Source organism: Macadamia integrifolia, chromosome 14, assembly GCF_013358625.1.
Source record: "Macadamia integrifolia cultivar HAES 741 chromosome 14, SCU_Mint_v3, whole genome shotgun sequence".
In the NCBI taxonomy this organism is placed as follows: Eukaryota; Viridiplantae; Streptophyta; class Magnoliopsida; order Proteales; family Proteaceae; genus Macadamia; species Macadamia integrifolia.
Genome location: NC_056570.1, coordinates 11,353,997 through 11,381,863, shown reverse-complemented (window position 1 = coordinate 11,381,863; position 27,867 = coordinate 11,353,997). Strand labels below are relative to the sequence as shown.

Below are 27,867 nucleotides of genomic sequence, written 5' to 3'. Positions count from 1 at the left end.
GATGATTTGATCAATGGTATTATGGTTCTAGAAATCTGGATGCGAGAGTCGTTACTAAGTGGCCGTTAACTATTGATAACAATATAATCCACCCACACTTTCGCCCAAGTAATGGCGTCGTATAGGGGATTATTGTAATGTCTCGGCCCCATTAACCTTGCATAATATTGTCCTCTTTAGCCCATGGCCTTCATGGCTTTAAAACACATTGTGCCATGTAAAGGAGGCTAGAGGTTATTAACTAGCTCATTAATCTCTCCCTAGGCATTGTGGGACTAAAGTTTGCAAACCCTCACCGATCTCCCAAGCTCCCTGGTACTTGCAGTATTTTTGGTGGGACACCTCACTGATCTCCCAGGCGGGTCTGGTATTTGCCAAATTCTTGGATCATCACAATTATGGGGGGCAATAGTTGGTGCCATAATGTAAAAATTCATATCTAATAACATGGCAGTTCTTGCGTGAGAGTAGAATGTGGGCTAGCCGTAGAAGCTTAAGGGGTTCGCTACCCACAAAACATGGCACTAACACATGAAGGCAGTTAGAGGCATGTGCGTGAGAGAGCTATGGTCATGTTGACAGGTGTTATCGGCACATTGGGAACCCAGTTTAGTGGGGATAATGTGTTAGTGGCATGCGTGGAAGGACAATTAAATCCACAAGCTATATAAAGAAGAAGAAGGCGGCCAAAAAGGGAGACTGAACCAATTATACAAAAGCCCAGCAGCCATGCAACTCTCTTTTATCCATTTATTTTTCATTCTCTAGAGTTAGATGTAGAATAGAATTCTCTGTTTTATTTTAAATTTCATTCACAATGTCCATCTATTGGGCTCTAATGTCTTGGATTCAAAAATCCCCCTAAGGAATATACCATTTGTTGTTATTCCTTTGTCTCATTGGTGATTTTTGCTTAATCAAAGTTCCTGGAGCAATTGGGGCAAGAAGAGAGCTCAAATCGCTTGATCGAAGTTAAATTCATCAATGAATCCGTTCAGGAAGGATTCTGACATGCCCTGCGCACTCACCAACATGGTTAATTGGCCGTAATGTACTAGGGAGGATTTCGTGCCAATAGAAGGATAAAGTAATAATTATATCACAATTTGAATTTCAACAATGCTATACATACCATTACGGAAACTTCAAGCATGCTTCAACCTAAACCGAGAAAAATCTGTCTGCATGTGATGCATTTTTTTCAAGAAGTTAGGCACACTATTTAGCGATTCAACAAATGGGGATGGTGAGATGAGAGAAGAAGTGAGACTTTTTCAAGAGCGGGAGGAGAGAGGCAGATACATTGCTGGACACAACGCTAGCGTGCCTGCTTTTTCCTATATCTTTTATAATAAAATGACGGGAAAATGATAGCTATCCATTGCTTGTATTCATGAATCATGACCAACGGCGAGTGCAAAAAAGACTGCACATCCCCCCATTCTACAGGTTAAAGATGCCTCAGCATAGCGTTCTATTGGTCAACTTCGCACTGGTACAGTAGCCGCACAAGCGGGCAGCGTTCTAGGCCATTGGCTGATCAGAGAAACAGGGGCTACAGAAGGAAATTAGGACGAGAAGGAACATGAAGCCCAGTGGCAGCGACGATAAAATCCCAAGTAGCAGACTGGGGGTTCTAGGTTCTCACTTTTCTTCTGTATCTGCCATGGCTTCCGAGAAGGAAGCTGCCCTTGCAGCTATTCCATCTGATTCTCCAACCATGTAAGCTTCTTCATTTCCTTCAATTTCTTTATTTGCTTTTTTTTTTGCCCTCTTTATGTGCTTTCTGCTATCAGATCCTTTGTCTATAATCTATGAATTTGATTTAGTACCTTTGGTAGAAAAGAATTAATGAGTTCTGATAAGTTTAACATCAGGTTAAGAAAAATCTGGAAGTAGTATAATTTCTTAAGCTATTCCCTAATCCCTTTTGAGGCGATTGCATATTATTGAGCTGTTCAGGGTCCAGATTGATTAGAGGTTTAAGATAAGTAAAATAAAAAGAAAGGAAGTAGCTTCCGTCATGTATACAATCCATTGGATTGCTTTTATATGCAAATGTGAAAGCTTTGGTATGCTGGCAAAATATATCTATTTAGTGTTCCGTGACATTTTTTACTGGTAGAAATTATATGTAGCGAACAAATCCGCACTGCTTTGTAACTAATTAGCCGCAGGTGCATCAATTCCCACCTTATAGTATCAAAATGCAGAATATCTTCTTGGTATTGTCCAGGAACGTACGTAATAAGCCTTTGGCTGATCTATATTGGTCCGTAAAAAACGGCACCTTATTATAATCAGCCATAATCAGTCAAATCTTTTTGCATGGATCCTTGCATTCATCCTTTTTAGGAACCTCCGTGTAGCCGACCCCATTAAGTTGGGAAAAAGCTTTGTTGTTGTTTGTTATTGTTTATTGTCCCGGAACATACAACAAATAGAATAAAAGGAAACGAGGCCACTAGCCCTCAACTTGACAAAGTGTAATTTGTATTCTTTTTTTTTTTTTTTTGGTTTGGATTTTTTTTTTCTTTGGATTTAAATTATGACTTTTGAACATATGAGTTGCTCATGGGAGTGTTTTTTTTCAACATACTGATATGGGGATTTAATCAATTTCCTCTGTTCCATGTGCAGATTTGATAAAATCATAAATAAAGAAATCCCTTCTACTGTGGTTTATGAAGATGATAAGGTATTTTCGCAAAGTACAAGTGATTTGTAGTTCCCTTTCTGAGTCAGCACCAAAGCATCTTCTTCATTATAAATAATAAATAGTTTCTTGAGGAATGCTACACAGGCATATGGGTGATCTCAGCTCCCAATACCAGTGGGTCATACTTCTTTATAGATGTGATCCATTCTGTTGTGCAGCTGAGATCCCCCCCCCCCCATTCACTTGTGCAGTCGAAACCCCAAGCATTTCTCATGGTTTTCTCCAACTGCACTGAGTAGGTCATGCCTTCATCTCAATACTTGTAAATTGTTGTGCCACTTGGCTTGAAAAAATGATTTCAACCTTACAGCATGCCTACTATGAATTTTGTCGGAGGGCCTTGGTCAGTTGCTCTTGATGTTATGATGTTTTTGTTACTTGTATTTGAAGAGGGGATTAATGAAATGGCTTCACAGCCAGGCTGCTTTCATTCACGATTTCCCTCTTAAACTGTTTGCAAGGGGCAAAAAAAAGTAGTACATCTTGTTTGAAAGCTTTTTATTTGTTATAATTCTTTTCGGCACATCTAGATTAGGTTCGTGTTTAAATTGCCATTATTTATTGGGGGATGTGTATTTTGTCATTTCTGATGCTTTTAACAGGTTCTTGCATTCAGGGACATTACTCCACAAGCTCCCACACACATCGTAATTGTCCCCAAAGTTAAGGATGGGTTAACAGGTCTCTCAAAGGTATTCATCATAACTCTGGTTAAATCTCCCAAGGTCAATCCAAGGTGCTATTTCAGTATTAGTGAAATAAAACAATGAGGGTCTCACAAATAAAGCTATTATCTGTAGTACCATTCAGAAGTCTTACAAAATATGGTATTGCATTAGTTTCTAAATGAATCTGCTTCTATGGTACTATAGATAGGAGGCAGTATTAAACCCGAGGTTCATATTTCTGCACCTCTGAAGCACAAATTCTGTAATCTGTATCGCATAAATATGCAAGGAAATCTCAAAATTCATGAGGGTTTGGATCGAAGTTACTTTGTGTGGAAGCTGTTATCGAAGATCACAAAATATTATCTCTCATGCTTTTATTTTGATTAAGAGTACCCAAAAAATAAAAGAAAATGCTATTATTTGGTTCACGAGGTCAACAATTTTCCAGAAAGATGGCTGTCTTCAGACAGTCTCTGATAACAGGGCTGGTACAGACTAGGTATGCTTCAGAAGCACTATAGCTGCAAGAAGAAGAACCAGGCCTTTCCTTAGGCCCCGGTTCCTTCAACTGAACCTATTGTGGTACAGGCCAGATGAGCCTTGGTCTGGGTGTTTTCTGGTTCATCCGAAACCAGTAGCTTTATAGGGTTTTGTAATCCTGTAGAACAGTTTGTTGTTCGACGTTCCTTAAAGAGGATTACACCTTGTCGTGATAGATCCAATGGTCATAGAAGAGTTGTCTTATGACCAAGTTCTATCTGTACTAGTTTAACCTATGTTCGACTCCTATTATTATGCAATATCCTCCTGAGCCTTGACATAGTGGGGAAACTGTTAGACCTCCTACATTGTACGAGAAGGAAGAACGAGTAACAGAGTTCTACAATGTGTCTAGTTCTTCGGATTCGGACACACTTCTATTTTCCAAGGCTATGTAGGATGAAGACACAGGGAAGGATAGCTAATCGCTTTGGAATGGGATTTATGCATTCCAACTAGGTCGATTTTTGTTGGTGCACGACAAGGTGTAAAGCCTGTTGGCTATAAGTGGATATGTAAGAAGCAGAAAGACTTGAATGGTAGAATAGCGAATTTCAAAGTAAGCTTGGTAGCAAAAGGTTATATACCCTAAAGGAGTGGTGCTAAAACTTTTTCTCCAGTAGTGATGATGAAATCCCTGGGGTTTTCATCATTGATAGCTGCACAAAATGATAGTGGAAGATCTGGTAGTATGGCAATAAAATTGTTTTGCTCAATTATTGAGAAGATATTGACATGTAGTAGCCAGATAGTTTTGCTTCTCTTAGAGAAGAAAAACAAGATATGCAGGCTACTGTGATCTATCTCTGCTCTCAAGCAAGATTCTAGGAGCAAGAGCATCCGCTTTGTTCAAACTGTCAAATTGTTTGGCTCTAATCAAAACATGGATGTTCCATGCATTAAGTGGGAGTGCAGTATGTTTTCTTGTCTTATATGAAATACATTATGAATGACATGGGTATGATGGCATTTGTAGAAATGTAAATATCCTCTTATTTCTTTTTTCTGGATAAGTCCACTAATTTCTTAGTATTGGATTTTTAAATTAGCGCGACCCCGTAAGGGACGCCCAGATGCGGTGATAAGTAGACAAGGGCAAGTGAGAGCAATGAATCTAGCCCAAAAACATAGGATTAGATTAGCATCCTGAAACATTGGTTCCTTAATGGGTTAGACTATGGAGTGATAGATGTTATGAGGAGAAGAATGATTATAATGCTAAGGTAATAGAAGTGGGAAGGGTAACAAAGCTAAGGTGTTGGAGAACTTCAAACTTTGGTATTCAGGAGATCAAGATAATAGAAGTGGAGTGGGCATAGTAGTGGACAAAGATCTCCAACAACCCAAAACCCAGTGCATGGTTTCCAAAAGTGAGCTTGGATTTGACATTGGTGCAGAAACATAGGTGCCATGCCTGAAGATCAAGTCATAACTTCCCACTCCGATATTGGATTGATCTGATAAAGATATGATTGTAAAGCTAGCTCAGATATCTTCATTTCTCATGTTTTGTGGTCCTCCAAATTTCGACTAAAAGACGGCTCATAAAATCCCCAAATTTGCTATATAGTGTAGAAAACAGAATCTGGGCGCCATGGGCGACATCTTCATTTGAGATCATAGATCCCTCATTCGAGCTCAGATTGGTCAGATTCTTAAGGAATTATGAAGCCTCCTCATAAGACTAGAGTCTTCTAATTTTGTGCTTCAACAAACTCCTAATGAAAACATCTCATAACACACATGAAGTTACTGCTCCGACACAAACTTGGAGTTTTCCTCACATGACTTCACCTTTGGCAATACATCTCATCTACTCAAAAGGCTTACAACTGCCACTTTACCATGCCAAGCACAACAAGCTTCTCATCACTTTGTGATTATGCCAACTGCTCACGAGGACATAGCAACTGCTTCATGGCTACCCTGGTCTTCCACATTAATCTCCCCTTGAGCTCTGGAGTTTCTAGCTGTCCGACACACCGACTTCAAGCAGCTCACCTCACAATGGTAAACCTCACAATGCTCTTGTATGCTTGAGCAACTATCTGCACTAGTCAAACTTATGATTGCTCTGTGCCTTTGACTGTGTGTTGACAACAATGACAACACTAGCACGATGCATCCTATGCTCAGCATAATCACGCCCACAAGCTTGGCTGCCACTACCAAATCCTGTCCAACACCACTACAAACATTCACAAACCTCATCACATGTTTGGCTGCCACTACCAAACACATCATGGACATTCATCGTCAAAACATAATGTAATAAATATAATAGTCCAACAATTTCCCCCTTTTGATGATGACATGACATGATGGGTCATCATCATAGTATCTTCCCCTTCAACAAGCAGAAATTTAAGCTCTATCCAATATAGTATAGTCATGCATATTCTAATGAAGTGCATTGCTCATTCATGCCAAAGATGCATATCTACAAATATTTCTCCCCCTAAATGTATACATTATCAAAAAACTTCTCTCCCTCTATCATTATCGAAAATAAATGATATGATAGAAAAGCCATGATATGATGTAAAAATTTTTACTGCATGGATCAGATAGCTAGAAATAAAAGGATAAGCAATAATGGAAAATAGATTTCGTAGCACAAATTTCAAGTAAAAAATAGATTGCAGTTTTTGTTTAAATGACTTGAAAAGTAAAAATAAGAAAACAAAAGTTCACTAAATGAGAAAAAGAGCAAACATAAACTACGACTAAAAAATTGACGAATTTAAACTAATGGAAAAAATAAACAATTTAAGATTAAAAAAAGAAGAGAAGACACAAAAAAGTCGTAGAGTAGAAAACTAGAACAAGTGGAAAGAATATAAACTCACAAAAAGAAAAGGAGAGAGAGCACAAAACCTAATCTTAGTTTTTACTAGGTACTAAAAAGGATAAAGGATAAACAAGAAGGAAGAAAAACAAAGGATTGGTTTTAAAAAACCAGAGAATATATAAAGTTGCCACCAAACAGAGGGCGGTCGACCATGAGTTTATCGATGTTGACTATAAGCCCTTGAGGCTCAACCTTTTATGATTTTGGACACCTTCTTACATTGTTGGAGTTTGACTGCACCTATTTGGCAGTTAACGTCAAGTTCTTCCGCAGATGCCTAAATGCCTTAATTTTTTCCAGTTTTTGGCATTTCCTCAGGAATGTGACTTGCCCTTCCTGCTCTAATATATCCAAGGACATCTTAGGACATTTTTTATTTGTCTAACTCAAGGTTTAAGATCTTGGTCTTCTAATCTTGCTAAGCCAAAAAAGAGAGATTCGGTGTGGTCTCACCGAGATCTCGTGGAGATCTTGCATTTTTCCCCGATCAACTCAATGGTTGGTTTCGGTGGCCATATAGTCTTTGTAGCCCCTGAAACTTGCCATTTACCCTATTTTAGACCTTCTAAACATAGTAGAAGCATCAATTTTTTAAAAATCAAACCTAAAATGATACTTTGACTTTGTACCCTATGTAAGTAGTCTCCAACTCTTCGTACCCTAGGCTAGTATGCTTTATTCCACAATCCACATTCCACATACAACATGACATTTAATACTTTTAGAAGTTAGAACACATAAACAATTTAAAATGTGTAAATAATCATAATAATTTAAAAGATATCATAGATTATTATTTAATTGTTAAACATTTAACATTGATGACTGATGAGTCACATTCACATACATTGAAATGGCATAAGATAAGCACATAACTACATAAGTACAATACTGTAGAAAACCTAAGATCTGTAACCGGTAACTTGAGAGTAGAGAGATTGTCAGAGAAGAAGAGAGACGGCAAGGAGAAGAGCAACTGATATGGTTTTTGGTAGTCTCCCTCCATCATATATTTATAATAAGTAGATCCAAGTACAATCATAGGTCAAATAGGAAAGACAATCCTAGTCTAACTCTAATTGAGGAAACTAGAGATCTATTCTAAATAAGAAATTAAACAACCTAATTTAACTTGGAAAGTAACTAAGATAACCATGTCACGATGGAGACACTCCCCCTATCGTGGACACATTCCAATACTCCCTCTCAAGCTGAAGTATACATATATCAAAATAAAGCTCCAGATTGGACCAACAAGAATTGAAAAAAAAATGTAACATCAGTCTTTAGTAGTTGTAAACTCTTATGAGAACAGTGGGAACTTCAATCAACCACCATAAAAACCAGCAACAATATCAACTCAAGCGCAACAACATCAGCAGTATCAATAGATAAAAAATGTTGTGTTGAACCATCAACAATGAACAAAATGGATGGTAGATAATCATTAACATGCGCAGTACCTGATCTTCAAGAGGAGGAGACCTGATCTTCAATGATTGAGGAAGACTCAATCTCTAAAAAGAACAAAAAATGCCGAAATTGTAGATATAATCAACCGCAATCCAAAATACCATAGCAGCAGACAAGTTACAATGACAGATGTTATCCTATAATTGCGGAACTTGATTTCCATAGGGGAAGACACAATCTTCTTTATAAGGGAGAACTCGATCTTCAAGGAAAGGAATCAATTCAATCGCACAAGGTGGACAACCAATCTTCAAAAAACACTGTATCATGCTATAAAAGAGGTAAAGATGAAGGGAAACAATTTAGATCATTAATAGAAAGATGTAAAGATGAAGGGCAACAACTTAGATCCTTAAGAAATCACCTAATCTTAAGATATCACTTCATTAATGTTGCCCTTCAAAAGCTAAAATCATTATCGAAGACACGAGCTGATAAATAATTTTCATTGAAAAATCCCCAATTGATGGGTTGTGCAGAGCAGAAAAAATCTCCAATCTCCCCCTCACGTGTAGCATTACACGTGAATAAATAATTCCAATAATTAGCATCCCAAATAAACTCTTAACCAAGAGCATAAATAATATCTAATCTGCTCCTCACGGTAGCAAGGCTGAACAAACAATCTCCAATTACCATGGCATGCCAATACCAATGCCAAAAAACACTGTCAACCCAAAAGATATGATTTTGGGCCTACCAAAGCAATAAAATGGCACATGTATATGCCCAATAGCAATTCTGTAATTACTTCATGCAATCCCCAATTGATTCAGAACCCCAGGTCAAAATACTCAATTGGATTCGATATGGACCCACTTCAAACAATAGAGCTCAATTAATCCAAAGTTGATGGCAATTTGGTAATTAGTCCATCAATCTCGGGTTTAAGAACCTATCACTGACTACAATTGTGGGTCCACTCTAATACAAACTACCAAGTTACAAAGAAACAATGGTAATTTGGTAATAATCTGAAATTAAGGTCCTTTAAGAAGAGCACACACAACCAGTGGCAGAACTGTAATTACCATGAACAATGTAAGATTCCCTTTGACAAACAAGACGTTTGATAAGTGAAAGGTAATTCAGGAACTAGAAATAAAAATAGGACAATAGAGGATAATGGAAGAAGAGAGCAGCAACATTGGTAACAGAAAATAAAAGGGAGAAAGTCTCACGTTTGAAGGTTGTCTTCAACCTTCATTGACGAACAGAACCAGCGGACATGGGACGATTCAGATCGAGAGAACTTCTTCGGTTGGCCTCTATTTGGCCTGAAATTTCATATGAAGCTTGCAAACCGAAGGGGCTCTTGATTCCAACATACTCACCACAAAATAGCAAGCGCAAGGGAGTTTTCTTTACCTGCAACTCAGATCTGGAGCATGAACAGAACCAACAATGAATCTTGACTCGACTCTCACAGTAAAGACAACCAAGCTTCTAGGGTTTAACTTGCTTGGAAGCAAGATTCCTTCGACCTTATCCAAGAGGTAAACAGAAATCTGTCGGAGGAATTCCAAACCAACATCAAGCTGCTGCTGAAGTTATATACTGCAACATCAACGACAACAGTTATAGACAGCCCTTGATTCAGGTCAGGAAAAAAAAAAAAATCAGAAGGAAACGGAAGGGACTGCGATCGATTTCAATCCTATGAGAATAAAAATCGAGAGAGATGCCGACAGCCCTTGTAGGGTTTCCCAAAGTGGGGGTACAGCATAGGGGGCTGTACACCACAAACCAAAGAACCTTATATGACTCTCAAAACAGATATCTTGGAGAGAATCATAGTTACTGACAGTCTGGCTCTAATACCATGTACAAAACCTATGATTTGTAACCAGTAACTTGAGAGAAGAGAGATTGACGGAGAAGACGGCAAGGAGAGGAGCAGCCGGTATGTTTTCTGGCAGTCACCCTCCATTATATATTTATAATAAGTAGATCCAAGTACAATCATTGGTGGTGTTAAACGGAAAGTAAACGGGTGTCGGGGATTACCTCAGTATAGCTTTCCTCGCAGCGGAATCTATCGGGTTGCACCACGCATTGATTGGCACAAACAACGACAAACGAAAGGTTGCGGCGATCTCGCTAGGCAATATTTCACCCTCCGAATCCAAGGATTGCAATGGAGATCCTTGGAGACATATACTCTCTTAATTTGGGAGAGACAGAAGAGAATAGGGAGAGAGAGAGCTTTAGAGATTAGATCAAAATCCTAATTGGCTTTGTGGCCAAAACCCTCTTATTTATAGAGAATTGACTAGCTAGGGTTCTCAATCCTAGTGGGTCTATGATTACCCCAAGTGAGCGACCCACAAAAGAACCAAGTCGGAATCCAATCTGACCTATATTAATTAACATCTCCCACTCGCCCACACAGGGCGGACATACTCAATTGTCCATTCTAGAAGTCTCTTTACCATAGATGTCTCATCATATAGGAAATGGAGCATGCGACATAACGAGATAATACGAATGTAGGAGTGCTATATCAAGCTTCCATCTAACCAATATAGCACATCACTCAAATAATCTGGAGTACCCTAAACAATCCAATTACACCAAGTCCAGCACTCTCGATCCCTCATGATGAGCAGTGCTGGCCTTAAAACATGCAATGTACTTATGTCTATATCGAAACATAAATACGACAAGTTGCCCAGGCAATAAGCCACAAAACAAGGGTGCAATTTCGAATAGTTTTACCTAAGTTCACATGTCAATCTGATTATTCCCAACTGCTTTCCCAGTCGTGTCTTGTTGGACCGCATCATCCATGATCCTAAGGAGCACGTCAGTCATTGGGCATCCTCTTCATGATATGGTCTCAAGTAGAGGGTATCCATAGGATCAACTTAGTTTTGATCCAAGTGGCTCACATAGTGACGAAGAAGGGATCTATTCAGTCACTCTCACAAACGGTCAAAATAAAGCACATGCAGTAGGAAATGTATGCTATGGTGCAACTCCCACTAAGGTGGGCATGTTACTCATAAAATAAAAAGAACACCATACGAGTCTAGGTTCAGTCACACTTTCAAGCGCCTAACCTGAGTAAATTAGCCCAGTTGCCCCCACAGCGTCTGCCTGAGTTCTCACACTCGGCTATAAGTAGGCTACACTGAGACGTGGGATCTCTATGTTCGACCATAGAAAGGTCTCATCTTAGCTCTAACTAAGGTGCCACTTAGCTAAAAAGTTGTCTGTTCATCTCGCTCGCATCTTTAAGCGCCAAGGTGAATTTGACTCATCTTGCTTGCTGTTTCCAAGCACCAAGGTGAATCACCCGTGTGATTGGGTCGATTTAAGCCTGGTGTCATATTTACAAAATAAAATGTGTACACACGTAAATCACCCTAAAGAATTATATGTATCTCATATATAAATCAAATAGTGATAATAATAATGTTTAAAGGAAATGTCAAAACTCAAAATACAAATCATCGACGTCTAAGTGCCAGATTCCTAACATGAGTAAGGAAAATGTCCTGAGCAATAGACTTAGTCAATGGATCATCCACCATGCTACTCTTGGAGATATGCTTTAAGACAACTTTCCCTTGCGCAACCATTTCTTTGATGTAGTGATATCTAATGTCTATGTGTTTGGCTTTCCTATGGAACTCGGGATCTTTAGCGAATGCCAAAGGTGTCGTACTATCACAGTGTACAAGCACCGCATCTCCTGAACAAGCGGTAATGCCAAGGCACTGTAGGAACCTCCTCAGCCAAATGGCCTCTTGAATGGCTGCCGAGCATGCGATGTACTCGGACCCCATCGTGGATAGGGCGATGCAGGTCTGCTTCTTGCTACTCCAAGATACAGTCCCACCTCCTAGGACAAATGCATATCCCGAAGTAGATTTGTGCTCATCTTTGTCACTAGTTCAGTCGGTATCACTATAGCCTCTCAATCTCAAATTCGAACCACTATAGGTGAGGGTGAGATCAGTGGTCCCACAAAGGTATTGAAAGATTCTTTTCACTGCCTGCCAATGGCGTGGTCCTGGATTACTCTGGTAACGACTAACCATGCCAACTGCGAAGCATATATCTGGACGTGTGCACATCATCGTGTACATTAGACTGCCTATTGCTGCAGCATAGGTACTTTAGACATTTGATTCTTCTCTTCATCAGTCTTAGGGCACTGGTCAAGGCTCAAAACACAGGCCTTGTCCATGGGAGTGTCAATGGGTTTAGACTTATCCATGTGGAATCGTTCAAGGATCTTCTTTATGTAAGTCTCTTAAGACAAACTAAGAATATTCATAGAGCGATTCCTAATGATCTTGATGCCCAACACAAAGTTGGCTTCACCCATGTCCTTCATCTCAAAAGTAGAGGACAAACACTCTTTAGTGGCGACAATCATCTCCATGTCATTCCCAACCAATAGAATGTCGTCAACGTACAAGGATAGAATAAGAAAACTTCCCTTGGACTGTTTCACATACACAGTGGTCCTCTTCAATCATTTCAAAACCAATAGAGGTAATGGCATAATGAAATCTAAAATACCACTGCCTAGATGATTGTTTAAGGCCATAAATAGAACGTTTGAGCATAGTTTTTAAGGCGTCACCTTACCAGCAACTTAGCGCTGATGTGGTCTAAAGATGGTAAGGCAGTGCTCTGCCTTACGTGAAGTGGCGCCTTATGGTTTTTTTTTTTTTTAAACACATTTTAAAATTACTTGATGAAGATTCCAAATATAGATTTTTTATTGGTAGGTGTATGGTTTTGTTAACACTTGAGATGTATGGGATCAGCTTTACTCCACCAAAAATAACCAAACCAAACAAAACAAAAACACGATTCACAAACAGGGTTTGGATTTTGTCAAGGGTTTTAAGAAAATGCTTTGAGAAAGAATCAAGGAACAAGGAAGAACCACTGATCCAAGTGACCATTTTGCTCCGGCAACGGTGAGCTTCATTCTTCTTTGACAGGAGTAGAGATATAGTGGATGACCTTAGGGCTTAGGCACTCATTTTGGCATCATATAGGTAAGTATAATAAATACTTGTATTTTTTATGTCTTCTTTTCTTTATATTTATAATTTTGTTTCATAATTATGTATTTATATTATATGTTAATATGTTATGATGATTGATGATTGATGAAGATAAACTTAGTTTATTCACTTTATTGATTTATTTTCTTGATGAATATCTTACATTGGTATGAATATGAACATTTAATATTATTTAACATATGAGTAATAGGATTCAACTAGGATTTGAGCCAAATAGATTGGTTTTATAAAAAAATTACACAGGAACGCTTTAGTCAATAAAGCGATGCTTTATGCCCGTAAAGCGACGCTTTATGCCCTTCTGATCACGAAGGCGCTTCGAAAGACCCTCAAACGCCTCCGTCGCCTTACTGCCTTAAAAACTATACGTTTGAGACGACGGACTTTGCGCTCTTGTCCTTTGACCTCAAAACCCATTGATTGATCCATAAAGATCTCGTCTAGTTCTCCATTGAGAAATATAGTTTTAACATCCATCTGAAAGAGTTTCAAATTCAATTTTGCGACAATGGCTAGAATTAGGCGAATCAAGGCAATTCTCACCACTGGGGAGAAAGTCTCATCATAGTCTACACCTTCTTTTTGGGTATAACCCTTCACCATAAGGCGTGCCTTATACTTGTCAATTGAACTATCCGCCTTGTGTTTGACCTTTAAAACCCATTTGTTTCCAATAGTCTTACGCCTAGGAGGTAGGTCAACTAACTCCCATACCTGGTTCTTACTCATAGAACTCAGTTCGTCATCCATAGCAGCTTGCCACTTATCCTTAGCAGGTGAGGAGAGCGCCTCTGGTAAAGAAGTGGGCTCATCCTCATCCGTTGGAACACAAATTAGAGCTTCCCCTCCAATCTCAAATGACAACGGGGAATATGCCCACGAGTGCTCCTACGCTTGAGGGAATCCTGATGATCTTCTAGTGATACACTCCCACTAGGCTGATGATCAGTCTCACTTTTTTTGGCGATTACAGGATGAGTTAATTCCCCACCCTCACTAAGAATAGGTGAGACGCTTTCCTCGTCCTCTATTCCAAAGAGGTCATAGCCTGCTGTTCATCAGTAAGAGTGGTCTCAGCATCTTTTAGCTTTCGAATCATGTCCTTAACCACCCTAAGGTATTCAGGCATAGTGTGCTTAAGATCCATCTTATGCATCTCAAACTTCAATGTCATACCCCTTAACCTTGTAGTAGATGTACCTCCGAAGTCAATATTTAGCTGGTCCCATATGGACTCAACTGTGATGTGTTTCTCATAATCACCAATCAACTCATCATGCATAATGCTTAACATAATAAAGCACGTACTGTGATCTTTATTCACCCATTGATTATAGGCTTCCATATCACGATGGTGCTGAGCGGTAATACCCTCAGCGGGTTTGTCCATAATATTGGTCAGGTACTCAAAATAGTTTTGCTCATTGAGCAAATATTGAATCTTTCGATGCCATATGTTATAATTGGGTCCAGTCAATTTGTCATCCTTGGTGAGGTCCACAACAACATGATTAGTGGCCATATCACTATATACAAGAATGTGCAAGGTAAATATTAGGTACACGTTAAGAATTTGTTCCAGAAACTAATTAAAGTTAATGGTTCCTTACAACACATGGTGAGACCAAAAATTTTCCTAAGCTCATAATCAAATCTCACATGTGTGGGTCAGGGATGTAATTTTAATTGATTTCGAACAAATATAAGGAGAATTAGGTATCTTCAATCCACAAAATTGCGCCATACAAACCGGTGTGCATGGGTCCCATATAGGAACCCCATTGGTACTTAAAGTGGTATGTCGAGGTAGTGTAAACGTATGATATGCAGTGCGAGGCGCTTTCCCTTTACAAGGTTTCTCAAAAAATTAATTACATTGTCCCAAAAATAATTACATTCTTTAAAAGTTCTACTACATCAATCTACTGAGTAGGGAGCGCCGCACTTTACATCATACATGAAGCACGAAGACTACTTCTAACCTACTTACATGAACATGCCCAGTTAAATCAAATACCAATCATGATCTACAAAAAAAAAAATAAAATAAATAAAATAAAATAAACAGCCATGGGTCAATGGGTGGAGATCGACCATGCATCCCAACAAGTGGAGCTAGTCTCAACTCAAAACCGCCATGGGAGGGTATGATGATTTGTCAATACATACACATATAATTGCTAAAACACATTTCAAAGCAAAAATATGTCTGGCCTAATAACGCGAAGATCGCATGTTCGTGTCATGCCAATAAATCCAATAATGTAAAGCAAACAACATAAATATGTATCATCATATCAATAAACAATTTCAAGTAAATCATCTGAGAAATTACCCTCCCTTTGACTTGAGTCATTAAGGGCATAAACGTAATTTTTGGGTAGGGTTCAACAAAGAAACCCTTAATCATAAGCAGGGTTTAAATTTTCCAATACTTGTGAATCCAAAAAACTTAAATCAAGTAGCATGAAACATGCATCATAATGATGTTACCATATCACAAGCAGAATTAATCAATCAAACCAAATTTGAATAGGACATCCAGATCCAATCCACATTCTAATCCAATTTGTTTTGATCCGATTTATCCTAACCCAAATCGGATTGGGTGGGAACAAGTTAATCATTACAAAAAAAAAACTTCCAACTCTTGATTGATTCGGATCAATCGAAGTTGGCGTTAACCAAACTGATTTGGTTTCTCAAAACAAATGGCCTCTTTTTTCATTGAATAAAACAAAAGGAGTTTAAAGAATGGCCTCTGTTTTGATTGAATAAAACAAAAAAGAATTTAAAGACTCTCAGAGTCATGGTACTATGAATAAGTTGTACCAAAATTGCCTTTTTTATGACTTATTTAATCCAAAGTCAACAGTGAATAAGTCATCTCTCCACTTTCTTTTATTATTCTGGATTACTTTTTAATAAAATGAGAATCTTCCCTAGCTGTCTCCCTGCAAGCAGCCATGGAACTCGATGGCCTCTCTTGGCCTTTCACATCTCGCGTTGCTCATGGGAAGAGAGCCAGGGAAGAACAGGGAAGAGGGTGGTTCGCCAAAAAAATGGCATCAGCTACATCAGCTGCTGGCGAGATGCGTTCAGTTGCATGGGTCAGTAGCACCAGTTCTAATGGGCGCGTGCCATGAATCACAACCACAGCCAAGCATCGCAAGATGCGACGACGGGCGAAGATATGCATGGATACGTAATACAATCATTAACAACCTAGCTCTAATGCCAATGTTAAATGGAAAGTAAACGGATATCGGGGATTACCTCAGTATAGCTTTCCTCGTAGCGGAATGGATCGGGTTGCACCACACATTGATTGGCACGAACAGCGACGAACGAAAGGTTGCGGCGATCTCGCTAGTCAATCGCTAGGCAATATTCCACGCTCCAAATCCAAGGATTGCAATGGAGATCCTTGGAGACACACTCTCTCTTAATTTGGGAGAGAGAGAAAAGAATAGGGAGAGAGAGAGCTTTAGAGATTAGGTCAAAACCCTAATTGACTTTGTGGCCAAAACCCCCTTATTTATAGAGAATTGATTGGCTATGATTACCCCAAGTGGGCGACCCACAAAGGAACCAGGTCGGAACCCAATTTGACCCATATTAATTAATGGGTGGAATAGGAAAGACAATCATAGTTTAACTCTAATTTAGGAAATTAGAGATCTATTCTAACTTAGAAATTGAACAACTTAATCTAACTTGGAAAATAACTAAGATAACCATGTCATGATGGGGACACTCCCCCCACTCCCCCCTATCGTGGACACATATTCTAACAAGTACATATTATATACACATGTAGATATTACATGCAGTGTAGAAATGAAGTTTGGCAAGCAAAAGCACAAAAATCCATCAACATTGTGTTTTTTTCTTCAAAGTGTAGCGAGAGAGAGGCAAGTTTTGGGCTGTTTCTTGACGAGATGGGGTCGAGATCTCGATCGAGATATGGTTGATTGTGTGTATCGCATGTGTCTCCAAAAAATCTAAAATGAGAGATCTTGCCAATATCTTAAACCATGGTCTAACTAGGTTTATTCGTTTTATATGAATTGGAAATTCTGGTGAAGTCCCAGTCTTGGGAGGGTTTCAATTGTTTAGTCCAACTAAAATCCTTAGAAAAAATAAGGTATAAAAACCTATAATGTTTTAGATAAGAATAAACACAGAGAGTAAAGAAAAGGTAAAGGAATTCTAGAAAAAGGATCATAATATAACATAATAAGATTAAAACAACATGATGAAAACATAAAGTTAAGCAAAACAAATAATATCTAATTGGCATAAGAGACTAATTGAGATTAAAAAACAAAGACAAAAACAAAAAAGGTGCTAAATAGCATGAGGCACTAACAAGAAAACAAAGGAACAAGCACGAGAAAAAACCAAAAAGCATAATAAATCATAATACTAACTGCAAAACTAGCACAAAATTTTTTTTTTATAAACAATACTCTCGTAGTGGTAGGAGAGAAGAAATTAAGCCATACCAATTTCAACCTCTAATCATGCTACAAAATCAACACATTTAAATACAGATGGTTACACTACAAAGATGGAACTGCCCCTTTGCAGCAATCTTGCCATTTTTGGCTCAACCTCTTTCAATGTTTTCCTTATGGATAGTAACCTCTAAAGGGATGTTCAAAGGCCTTTAAAAGAACAAAAAATGAGGTCTCTGACTTTTTTTTTTTTGGTGAATAAATAAAATGCATTAAAAGAAGGGGAGGGGGCTCCAAGGGGGAGATTACAAACCCACCAAGGGTGACAAAAGCCCAGAAAAGACTACAACCATTTCCCAATGGGCTTGAAGACTCAAAAATATATCACTAACATGTCGATTACATCACAAAAGCCCACATTTATGATCGACAAATCAAAATAAACCCTAACTAAACTATGAGATAGTGGTAAGAAAGGGGTTGAACCCACAGAGAACTTGAAGGCTAAATCTACTAAAATTGAGGTGAACGTTGTTTTGAAAATCAATTTTGTAAAATTCAGAATTTAAATTAAAACTAAATAAACCAATTAACCAGAATAAGAATTAATGAGAAGAAGCTATCCCTAGGTCTCGAATCCGTTTTGGTATTGTTACCAATTTCTGGTTCATACTTCGGTTCACTGAAGCTACAAGTTCCAATACACCCACAAAAACACAATCTTTGACTACACTAAGCATAACCTATCCTGTTAAGCACTATTGTCCATCGTTTTCGCTTAGCACGCTTAGTTTGATTGGTTAAAAACTATCATTAGTGTATATAAAAAATGACATGAAATACCATTGTTTGAATAGAATAATTGAATCACAGAAACAAATATCCTAAATTAATTTAACTATTAAAAATCATTCACAATGGGAAGGGGTCTTTAAAATGAAACAATCAAGTATGAACTTAAACCAGAAATTAAATAACAATAACTCAAAACTTCATCTAGGCCCAAAGATAAAAGGAAGTTGGCCACTCATGGTGCTAATGGATGAATGGCAGCAATGATGATGATGGTGAATAACCCTTGGCGTCATGGCAATCCTCCGTGTGCAAGGTTGCCCTCCAAATTCTGTCCTAGAGAATGAGTATGTGTAGCTAGTTCCAAGAGGGAGAGTGAACCATGGTGCATAAGAGAGGGAATGCGTGTAAAATGTAGGAAACCATGGGATGGGGAGAGAAAATAGGAGATGTTTTAGGTAAAGTGGGAGAGATTCCTATTCTATTTTGGACAAGGAAAGAGAAGAAGATGACAGAAAGTAGGAGAGGGAGAAGAGAACGTGTGGAATAGGGAGAGAGGGAGAACCGTGGGGTTTTCTCTCTCCCTAAATTTCCCTTTTTTTATTTTTTTATTTTTTATATTCTCTTCTTCTCTTGGAAATTCCAACTCTGCCCTTGACCTTTTTGCCCTTGCTTCTAGACTGAACCACATCTGTCCATTTAGCATCAAACCTTTGCACATCTCTTGAAAACCCTGCAACCAAAGATTATCCCAATATGTGGTCAAATTACTCATGAAAATCAACTTAAAATTAACAATTGAATATTAATTTTATGAATAATTGTGACCTGATCAATGGGCTAGGAAACAAAACAAGGAAGCCCAAAACAAGCAAGGGCAACCAAGTCAAAAAAGGGTAACGAAGGCCCATTAAGGGCAACATCTCAAGCCAAATTGGGCAACACAATTCATAACTCAAAAGCCCACATGGGCTAAGAGACAAGAACCAGGAAGCCCAAATCAAAGAAGAGGGGCAGCCAAGACAATTCTCGATAAGGTTCCACCATACCCTATCCAACATATCTCCACACAACTTCCTAGCCGCCAAGATGAAATCGGAGCTCCGCCAGCAAGAAGGCAGCCACGGCGGCAGGGCGTTGGCCTTGCGGAGGGCAACAACTTGATGGCTGCCGGCCGAGCATAACTGACTTCCTTGCCGGCTGCTGGCCATACAAGTGCTGGCCTTGGGGCGCCAACGGTGCAATGATTCGATCTGGGAGGAGATGGAGAAACCAGTGAATCCAGATCTGGGCTGCGGCTTCGAAAGCAGCGAGTAACGCATGAAACTGAGCAGCGGCTCATGGATGAGCTGCTGCCGGCAGAGAGCAGAGAACTCAACGTGAACAAGTTCCAGATCTGATCTGTGGCAAAGATGGTGGCACAATAAAACTCCAGATTTGAGCAATGGCTCAAGAACTCACCAGATCTAAGGCTTGACAATAAGGAAACTCAAGGGAGTCGGCAAAGGGTGGATCGCGACCTCCTAATCGTGTGAGACAAAAAAGGAAGAAGAAGAGTAGTGTGAAAGGGAGAGGGTGAAGAAGAGAAGAAAGAGGGAGGAGGAGGAAGGAGATAGTAGAGGATGATGGAGAGGATGACAAAAGGAGAAGGAAGGGTGAGAGAGAGGGGGGGCAGCCTGGAGGATGATGGATAGGATGACAAAAGGAGAAGGAAGGATGAGAGGGGGGGGGCAGTCTCATGGCCAGGCTGCCCCTAGCGGTGGCCGAAAAAAGGAAATCCTTCTGGGAAGGGGGAGAGAGAGAGAGGAGAGGTCACTTTTTTTCAGATATTTCTTCTCTTACATGAGCTTAGTTAGTACATAAACACAATTTCCTGAAAAATTACATGATATACAATTATTATAATTCAGCATTGGACTCACTTAAGAAATGAGTGCTACTAAACAAGCTCAAGATTAGTCCCAAATTGGTCAAGACAAAGTCTAGACCAACACTTCAAGCATTAAGAGCTTGGCTCAAACCAACCAAGATAAACACAGTTAAAATATATGTTTTGAAGGACAAAAAAAATCCATTATCTAGGTATAAGTTAGGGTGGTAGCATCCGTGCTCTTACACATTTAAAAACATGGCTTGAAACCTTGAATAGAATTCTGAAAACAAAGAAAAAAACAATAATTAAACTAAAACCACTTCAAAAACGCCAACAAGCCTAAATTTCACTAAACATAATCTGAGGCCTAGAACGAAGAAAAAGGAAAGTACCATCCTAAGCATGTGAACACACATACTAAGAAATAAGGTAAAAAATACTTAAAAAGAAAAAAGAACAAAGTATTCATGCTAACCTAACTAGGAATTTTACCTCAAGTGTGTTTTGGGTGAAGTCCAACACCAACCTATATTGAGCAAAGCTTATGATCTTGAGTGATGCTTTAAATTTCTCAATCATGTCCCCATTGTCACCATTTTCATCTTCTTCTTTTTTCGTCATTCATGATGGTAACTAACCTCCTTTTGTGCCTTTCTAGTGTACTTGTGCATCAAGAGTTTAGGACTTTTCTTGGTGTTTTAACTGAGTTCTAATCATGAAGACACTTTAACTTGGTTAGACCCATTTCTACCTGGGTCTAATTGGTTATTTTCTTGGTTGGGACAATCGAATTTAATGTGGCTTTCCCTCCTCAAAATTGACTACGTAAAAGAAAGTGAAAATTATTATTAAAACTCATATCCAATGGAACTTTTAAAATATATAAGTCGCCAATACTAATTTCCACATACATATCATGATTTAGGCCACATAGAATAATTGGGCTATAAGTGCCTTTGGTGGCCATTTCAAGAGGTGGCTAATTTTTAAATAAGCTTCTTCAATGACATCAAGTAATAATTGGATAAAAGAATAGCATATTCACATATCTTCCAAGAATTCTTGAATGTCATTGAGAAAATGTTGCCGGCCTCGGAGTTGGAGCATTCTTTGAAATTCCCGTAGTCCTTGATGCTGCCATTACTATTCAGATGAAGAAGTCCTTGTGAAGAGAACCTCGTTTTGATACCACTTGTTGGACCGTTATAACAACCCAAGAGGGGAGTGGGTGAATTGGGTGATTTAGAATAATAACAAATTAAAAATTTAAGCCAACTTAAATCAATGCAATGCAAGCTTAATGTGTACAACAAACAACCACAAAGAAGACGAGATTTATAGTGGTTTGGTCCTCTTGACCTATGTCCAGTTCCAAGGGCTCCCCACCCTTAGCATTCCACTACTGCAGTTGATCTTCCAATGGTGCCAATCAAACCATTCCACATTTTTTTTCTGGGCTCACAACCAACCCAATTGTTTTCACTGGCTCACACTCAAACCCACCCAATCCGTCCTTCGCTGGATCAATCCCAGTTTTTTCCTAGGATCACAACCCTAGGTGTTTCGAGGCTTACACCTAACCTTGCAACTCACTTGAGAGTTCTTTGAGTTTTTGCAAACTCTATTACAATGGCTCTTAGCAGCGGATATACAACTCAAGGCATAGTAACAACTCTAGCAAATGAAGTTCAAACTAAAGCATTTCTTTTTTTCTAAGATATCAAGATTTCTTGGACTCTTAAGAGTACCCTAGGATCTCTTAATGATTTGAGACACTTTTAGATGTGTAGAACATCTCTATTTATAGTCAACAGTCCAATAGCTATATTTCTGCCTGTTTTTGTTCCTCCTTTTTTTTTTTTCCTGCTGTTGAAATAGTGGCGATCGACCTCCATTTACTCACGGTCAATCTCAGGTCGCAGAGGCTCGATCCTCAGCAAAACCATAACTTTCTTGTCCGAACTCCGACTGACCTAATTCTAGCTTCATTTGAAAGATGACTCAAAGAGCTACATTTTTCATGTTTTAAGCTTTGCCATTTCCAAATGCACGACCTCTTCAAATGCTTTTAGTGTTGCTGGTTGTGTAAGAGCGTGGTTCTGGACAACACTAGCCATTGTATTTGTTTGGCTCATATCTCTCGCTCTGGACTTCCGATCAACATGATTTCAATTCCCATTTGAAGCTAACTTGAATATCATGAAGTTTCATGTCGATCATTTTGAGATCCTCCTATTGCCTGATGAAGCTTTGTCTTATTTTCTGGCTTCCTTCCGGCATTCTTCCAAGTCTTGAATTCTTCAACCATTGCATATGACTTGAGAAGTTATAATTCATTGCTTCCAAGCTTCCATCTTCTTGGCATTGACTTCCTCTACCTTCTTAATTGCTTGATCAATTTTAATCTTGCTTCTTGAGTTGTGATGAAGGGCTGGTAGGGAAAGGGGAAAGAATCTCTGAGATGTCTCGAAGTTGTAGGGAGAGAGGAATCACACGAAGAAAAAAAGGAGGGGGGGGGAGGGGGAAGAAGTCACACACTCTTTGGCCACACAGAGCACTCGCAACCATAAACTCAATTCATTTTTCAACTCTGTGTTTTCCATATGTTACGACCAATTTATAGAAGAGAAGAAACATAGAAAAGGAAAGCCAACTGAAAACTATAGGAAACAAATTGCAAACTTAACTCTATTTCCTACTCTAAAACTTAATTATCCAACTTTCTCAAATGAAGTGAATAAAATAAAATGAAAGACAATATCATCCTAAATAAAGTAAATTCCTACTAAACCCAAAAACAATATGGATTTGGTTCATCTCTGTGTAGATACCCAGATGGGTTGGATCTGTCCATGGTTGTGCACCTGCATCAAATTGTCTTGGCTTGCTTCTTCACTTGTGAAATGCTTGATGAACTATAATTGACTTCTTCTAGTGTGATGTTTAATAACACTTAACAAACATGTTAGTGAATGCTTTTAAAGCACAATTCAATAAGATTTCATAATCATAGTTTGTCATACATATTGAAGAACAACTAGGATAAAGCGTAGTTCATTAAATATGACTTGTCTGCCACTATCAAGTACTCATGATATGTATGGCTGCCACTACCATACACACATGCACAATCATTATACACAAATTGGCTGCTACTACCAACCCTTATGAACGTTCGACTGCCACTACAAAGCCTTGTGACGACCAAAGTACCAAAAACGTCATGGACAGTATCATAGTTGTCAAGGCGTCCAGGCGATTTGCCTGGTGCCTAGGCGACAGTCGCCTTATTGCACTGCATGCCGCCTTGTGTTTTGGCACTTAGTTATGCCAAATATCATTTAAGTAAATGATTTGTTATTTCATTTACTTAAGATATTATTCATAAATAAGAAAATAGTTTAAAAATCCAATAAAAATAGTTTAAAAATCAAATTCCAAAATGATAAAAAGTCAACCCCCCAGTCCAAGAAGAAAAACTAGATTTTGATTATAGGGGCGATTTTCAACTTTTAAATGCTGGAGTTTTTCTCAATTATGAAAATTTTATAAATTCTATCATGTTAAAACATTGCTAAAAACCAAAAGTCCGGAAAAATAATTTTTTGTTTTGATATCCATAAAATTATTTTCATTCATGCGATTTTAACAGCAGTCGCGTATTTAAAAATAAGTTTGACTGGAGCATAACTTTGTCATTACAACTCAGATTTAAGTAATCTTAGGCTTATTGGAAAGCTGGTTTTATATTATAACTGATACAAAAAGTCTCATGTAAAAATAATATCATTTGACCAGTCAAACTTATTATAGAACTAGAGTATTTCTTGAAATTTTGATTTTTTATAACTTAATATGACTTAATGTTAATTTTTTATGATTTAATATGGCTAAATGTTGATTTTTAATCACTTGATGTTGTTTAATCTTGATTTTTAATGATACAAGGTATATATAGCTTACTAAATAATGTTAGAAAATAGGAAAAATAAAAAATAACAATTGATCGCCTTGTTCGCCTAAGCGGTGCTTAGACAACCCTCCACCGCCTTGGTTTGCCTTGTCGCCGTGACAACTATGGACAGTATTCATCAAAACAGAATGTGATATATAATGTTCCCACAACTGTTCTCCCTTTCAAATGGGATGGAATGTTTTGAATACCATATCCACATGAGATCTGATTCAAGGTTTAATTATATTAGATGATTACATTTATTATTCCTCTTTGTTCCTACCAATGTTTCACCCTTGCTCTTCTGGTGCATATTCTTCACCAAACTAGGCTTTTTTTATTAGGAATAAGTCTAGGGTTGGGTTGTAGATGTGTTGGGCCTGTAGTCCATGTGGTTTGGAGTGTAATTGGCCACTTTCATGGGTTTAAACTAGGGGAATTAAGGTTGCATACGGGATTAACTAGTTTGTTTCCTTTTTCATTAATTTCCTTTTTAGTTGGGTTCAATTTAAGTTGGTCTTTATTATTTCTTAGGAGCTAAGTTAGTATTTGAGTCAATTCATTAGTTTCCTTTTTTTAGTTTGTTTCTATTTTCAGTTTTTAGAAACTTATGTTATTGGCAATCAATTGTGGGGTTTCCTATTTTGGAACCTTCCAATTGATAGGCTGTATTCCCTTCCCCAGTATCGCTATTAATATAAAGCAAGGAGGCTCACATAGCGGAATGATTTGAAGAAAACAATTATTGTAGCTGCTGCTACCTTATCCATGGAGATTTGCCTTGTGTTTGATCAAGGCAGATGGAACTGGTGTTTGATGCAGTTGACTCTTTGCGGTGGGAAGCTCGAGAGGTCTTCTTCTATTTTATTATCTTTTCTCTTACTGTTTCAAGCACTCCAAGCCCAAAGTATCAAATTCCATCTCAGTTCATCTCAGGTAAACCATGATCTGCAGTACTTTCTATTTTCCAGTTCTGAAGGTCTCTTTCTCATTCCCCAATCCATCCCTGATTCAAGGGCTTTCAACAACCTGATTATCTCCATCTGGTGGTCGAGTGTTAGGCCCCATCTGAAGGTGGTTAGATCTCAGTTTGGGCCCCATCAGACCACTAGTTGGTCAGCTGCACAAAGCACCCACAGTTCTGCCTGATTGGATATTTTGACCTAATCTGTTCTATTATCAAAGATCGATAACTAGGTCTGGTTTGTTTCTGATTTCTATGATGATTGTTCATGTTTTATCATCTGTTCTAATCCTATTTCAGCTTTGGAGTTTCCCTTTACACTTGGTTATATTCTTATTACAGGAACCCCGATGATTGGAATCGATAGCCTTTATTTTTCCAGATTTGTTTCCTTCTTGTATTCTGATCTGATCTATGCTATTGGTGCCTTAATTTTGGTGTGTTCTCTGAGAGTATCCTGTAGCTTTGGATTAGGCTTGACTTGTCAACCTAGTTCTACATTACCGTCCCCCACCTAAATAAATAAATAAGTAAAGATCTGTTCTGGGTTGCAGTTGGCCATCAGTCTTAGTTCTTATCTCATCTCTACTCTTGGTTTCACTGAAAACATACATACCATACTTTGGTTCTATTCAATCTATTATGTACTCAAAACTGTGGGTAGTATTTTATAAAATTGCTATTGGTATTTGGTGCGATACAGTCAGTGGCTTTATTTTATATTTGTTGGATGAAAGTTCCACTTCCACTTTTGTATCGTGATCTTTTGATGTGTGATGTCCTAAAACAGCTTCCTTTCGTTTTCATTCCCCTTTTTTAGATATCACCATACTCTTTTTGATCTTCTGGCAACTTCTTAATTTGTTAAGAGGAAATGAATGGTCTAAAAGGAGTTTCTTAAATAAAGAGAAAAAAAACTAAAAATAATGACAGATGAAGAAAGAGCAGACTACATTCAGTTATTTCAATTGGTGGGTTTTTGGTTTCATGTCTCAATTGTTATTGATCATGTAGTATTATTATTGTTTCCCTCAGGCTGAGGAGAGGCACTGTGATATTCTTGGTTACCTTCTTTATACTGCCAAGCTAGTTGCTAAACAGGAAGGCCTTAATGATGGCTTCAGGATTGTCATCAATGATGGGCCCAAAGGATGTATGTAGTCTTTCCCTGTTCTTATTTATACCAATTTCCACCAGCTCCCTCCTATGTGGTTTCAGGGTTTTCTTTGGAGCAACTGGGTTTTTCTCTTTTTTTCGCAGGTCAATCTATCTATCACATTCATGTTCACCTTCTTGGGGGACGACAAATGAACTGGCCACCTGGCTAATGTGTTCCACTCTGGAAGGGCAGATAAGTGTTGCATAAATAGAACCTTGAACATTTCCCTTTGCTTATACTGGTCTGAACAGTAATAAACTGTAGGTTGTGGCCACTTTTGTTCGACTTTTCCCTTTGTTTTCATGAAATGACTGATGGCTTCTACGAGGACATGAACACTTTAATTCCCAACTCCCCAAAACACATATTCTCTTCGATATTGCGGTTACTACATTAGTGCATTGTTGTCCATTGTTGGAACTCAATTCTTGTGGAGAGCAATAGTGGGATTTGAGTGAACCTCTGTTCTCAAATCTCTCATTAGCAAAGCCTTTAATAATCTTGTAAATATATATATTGATATTGAGTAGAGAAATTAATCTTGTAAAGATATTGGTGATAGAATCCATTCAGCCGAGCATGACTAATGTTTCACAACCAATTGGATGCCATCGACTTGGATGAGTGAACACTTACACTTTGAGAATACACATTCTCATTCCCAAAACGTAGAATGCATTTAATGAGAATTATTTGGATAAAATGCATTATTGTTTTTAAAATACTCAGTCAGACATTTCATCGAACACCTATGGAGAAATTTAAACCAGAAGCTACCTGAGCTGATCTAGCCAGCCTAAACAAGTAAAGGGCAATGGTTTGCCACATGGCCGCTTAGTTGGTACTTCAAAACCAGAGCCTCCAAGACTAGAGAAAAGGGTAAGTCTTCTCTGGTGGCCATAAGATCGGCTGTGGATGCTTTGGTTCGGTCTATCAGGCGACACTTCACATAGTGTAAACATACCGATTGAACATCAATTTGGAATACATTCATACCTTTGTATAAACTTGATTCTATTTGAAAATGAATCCTGACGGTTGAAAACTAGGGCTCAGGCAAGAGTTACCTCACCAAGTCATACATGACACTTGTCACAAAAAATCATGACTTGGTCGAGAGAGATCCTTGGCTTTGTTTTAAAGCAAAAGCAAGGGTTGGAAAGTTAGTGGTGTCAAAACTTAGTCCAAGTCGGTGAAACCAACTAAAGTTGATGAGATATTTGAACTCAACTCAAAAACTGGGATCAAAATCAATATATCCCAATAAGAAATCATTACCAACCCTAAATTTAAAAAAAAAAAAAATTCATATTTTTGAATCAATATATTATAAATCGATAAGATATCAAAACTGATGTA

At 38.3% G+C, this 27,867-nt stretch overlaps 1 protein-coding gene across 1 annotated transcript; it reads left to right on the top strand.

Moving 5' to 3' along the window:
* The first annotated feature begins 1,389 nt into the window (after positions 1–1,389).
* On the top strand, positions 1,390–26,933 carry LOC122061608 (14 kDa zinc-binding protein). Its single transcript, XM_042624976.1, has 5 exons — positions 1,390–1,722; positions 2,641–2,698; positions 3,322–3,411; positions 26,385–26,502; positions 26,610–26,933. The coding sequence occupies exons 1-5, from the start codon at positions 1,586–1,588 to the stop codon at positions 26,675–26,677; spliced, it is 471 nt and encodes a 156-aa protein (XP_042480910.1). The 5' UTR covers positions 1,390–1,585; the 3' UTR covers positions 26,678–26,933.
* The last annotated feature ends 934 nt before the right edge of the window (positions 26,934–27,867 follow it).

Excerpts from the sequence above, each read along its gene's own strand:
- LOC122061608 (XM_042624976.1), top strand. The coding sequence starts at position 1,586 with ATGAAGCCCAGTGGCAGCGACGATAAAATCCCAAGTAGCAGACTGGGG. Across the intron at positions 2,699-3,321 it reads TGGTTTATGAAGATGATAAG|GTTCTTGCATTCAGGGACAT; the intron begins GTATTTTCGCAA and ends TGCTTTTAACAG. Across the intron at positions 26,503-26,609 it reads CAATGATGGGCCCAAAGGAT|GTCAATCTATCTATCACATT; the intron begins GTATGTAGTCTT and ends TTTTTTTCGCAG.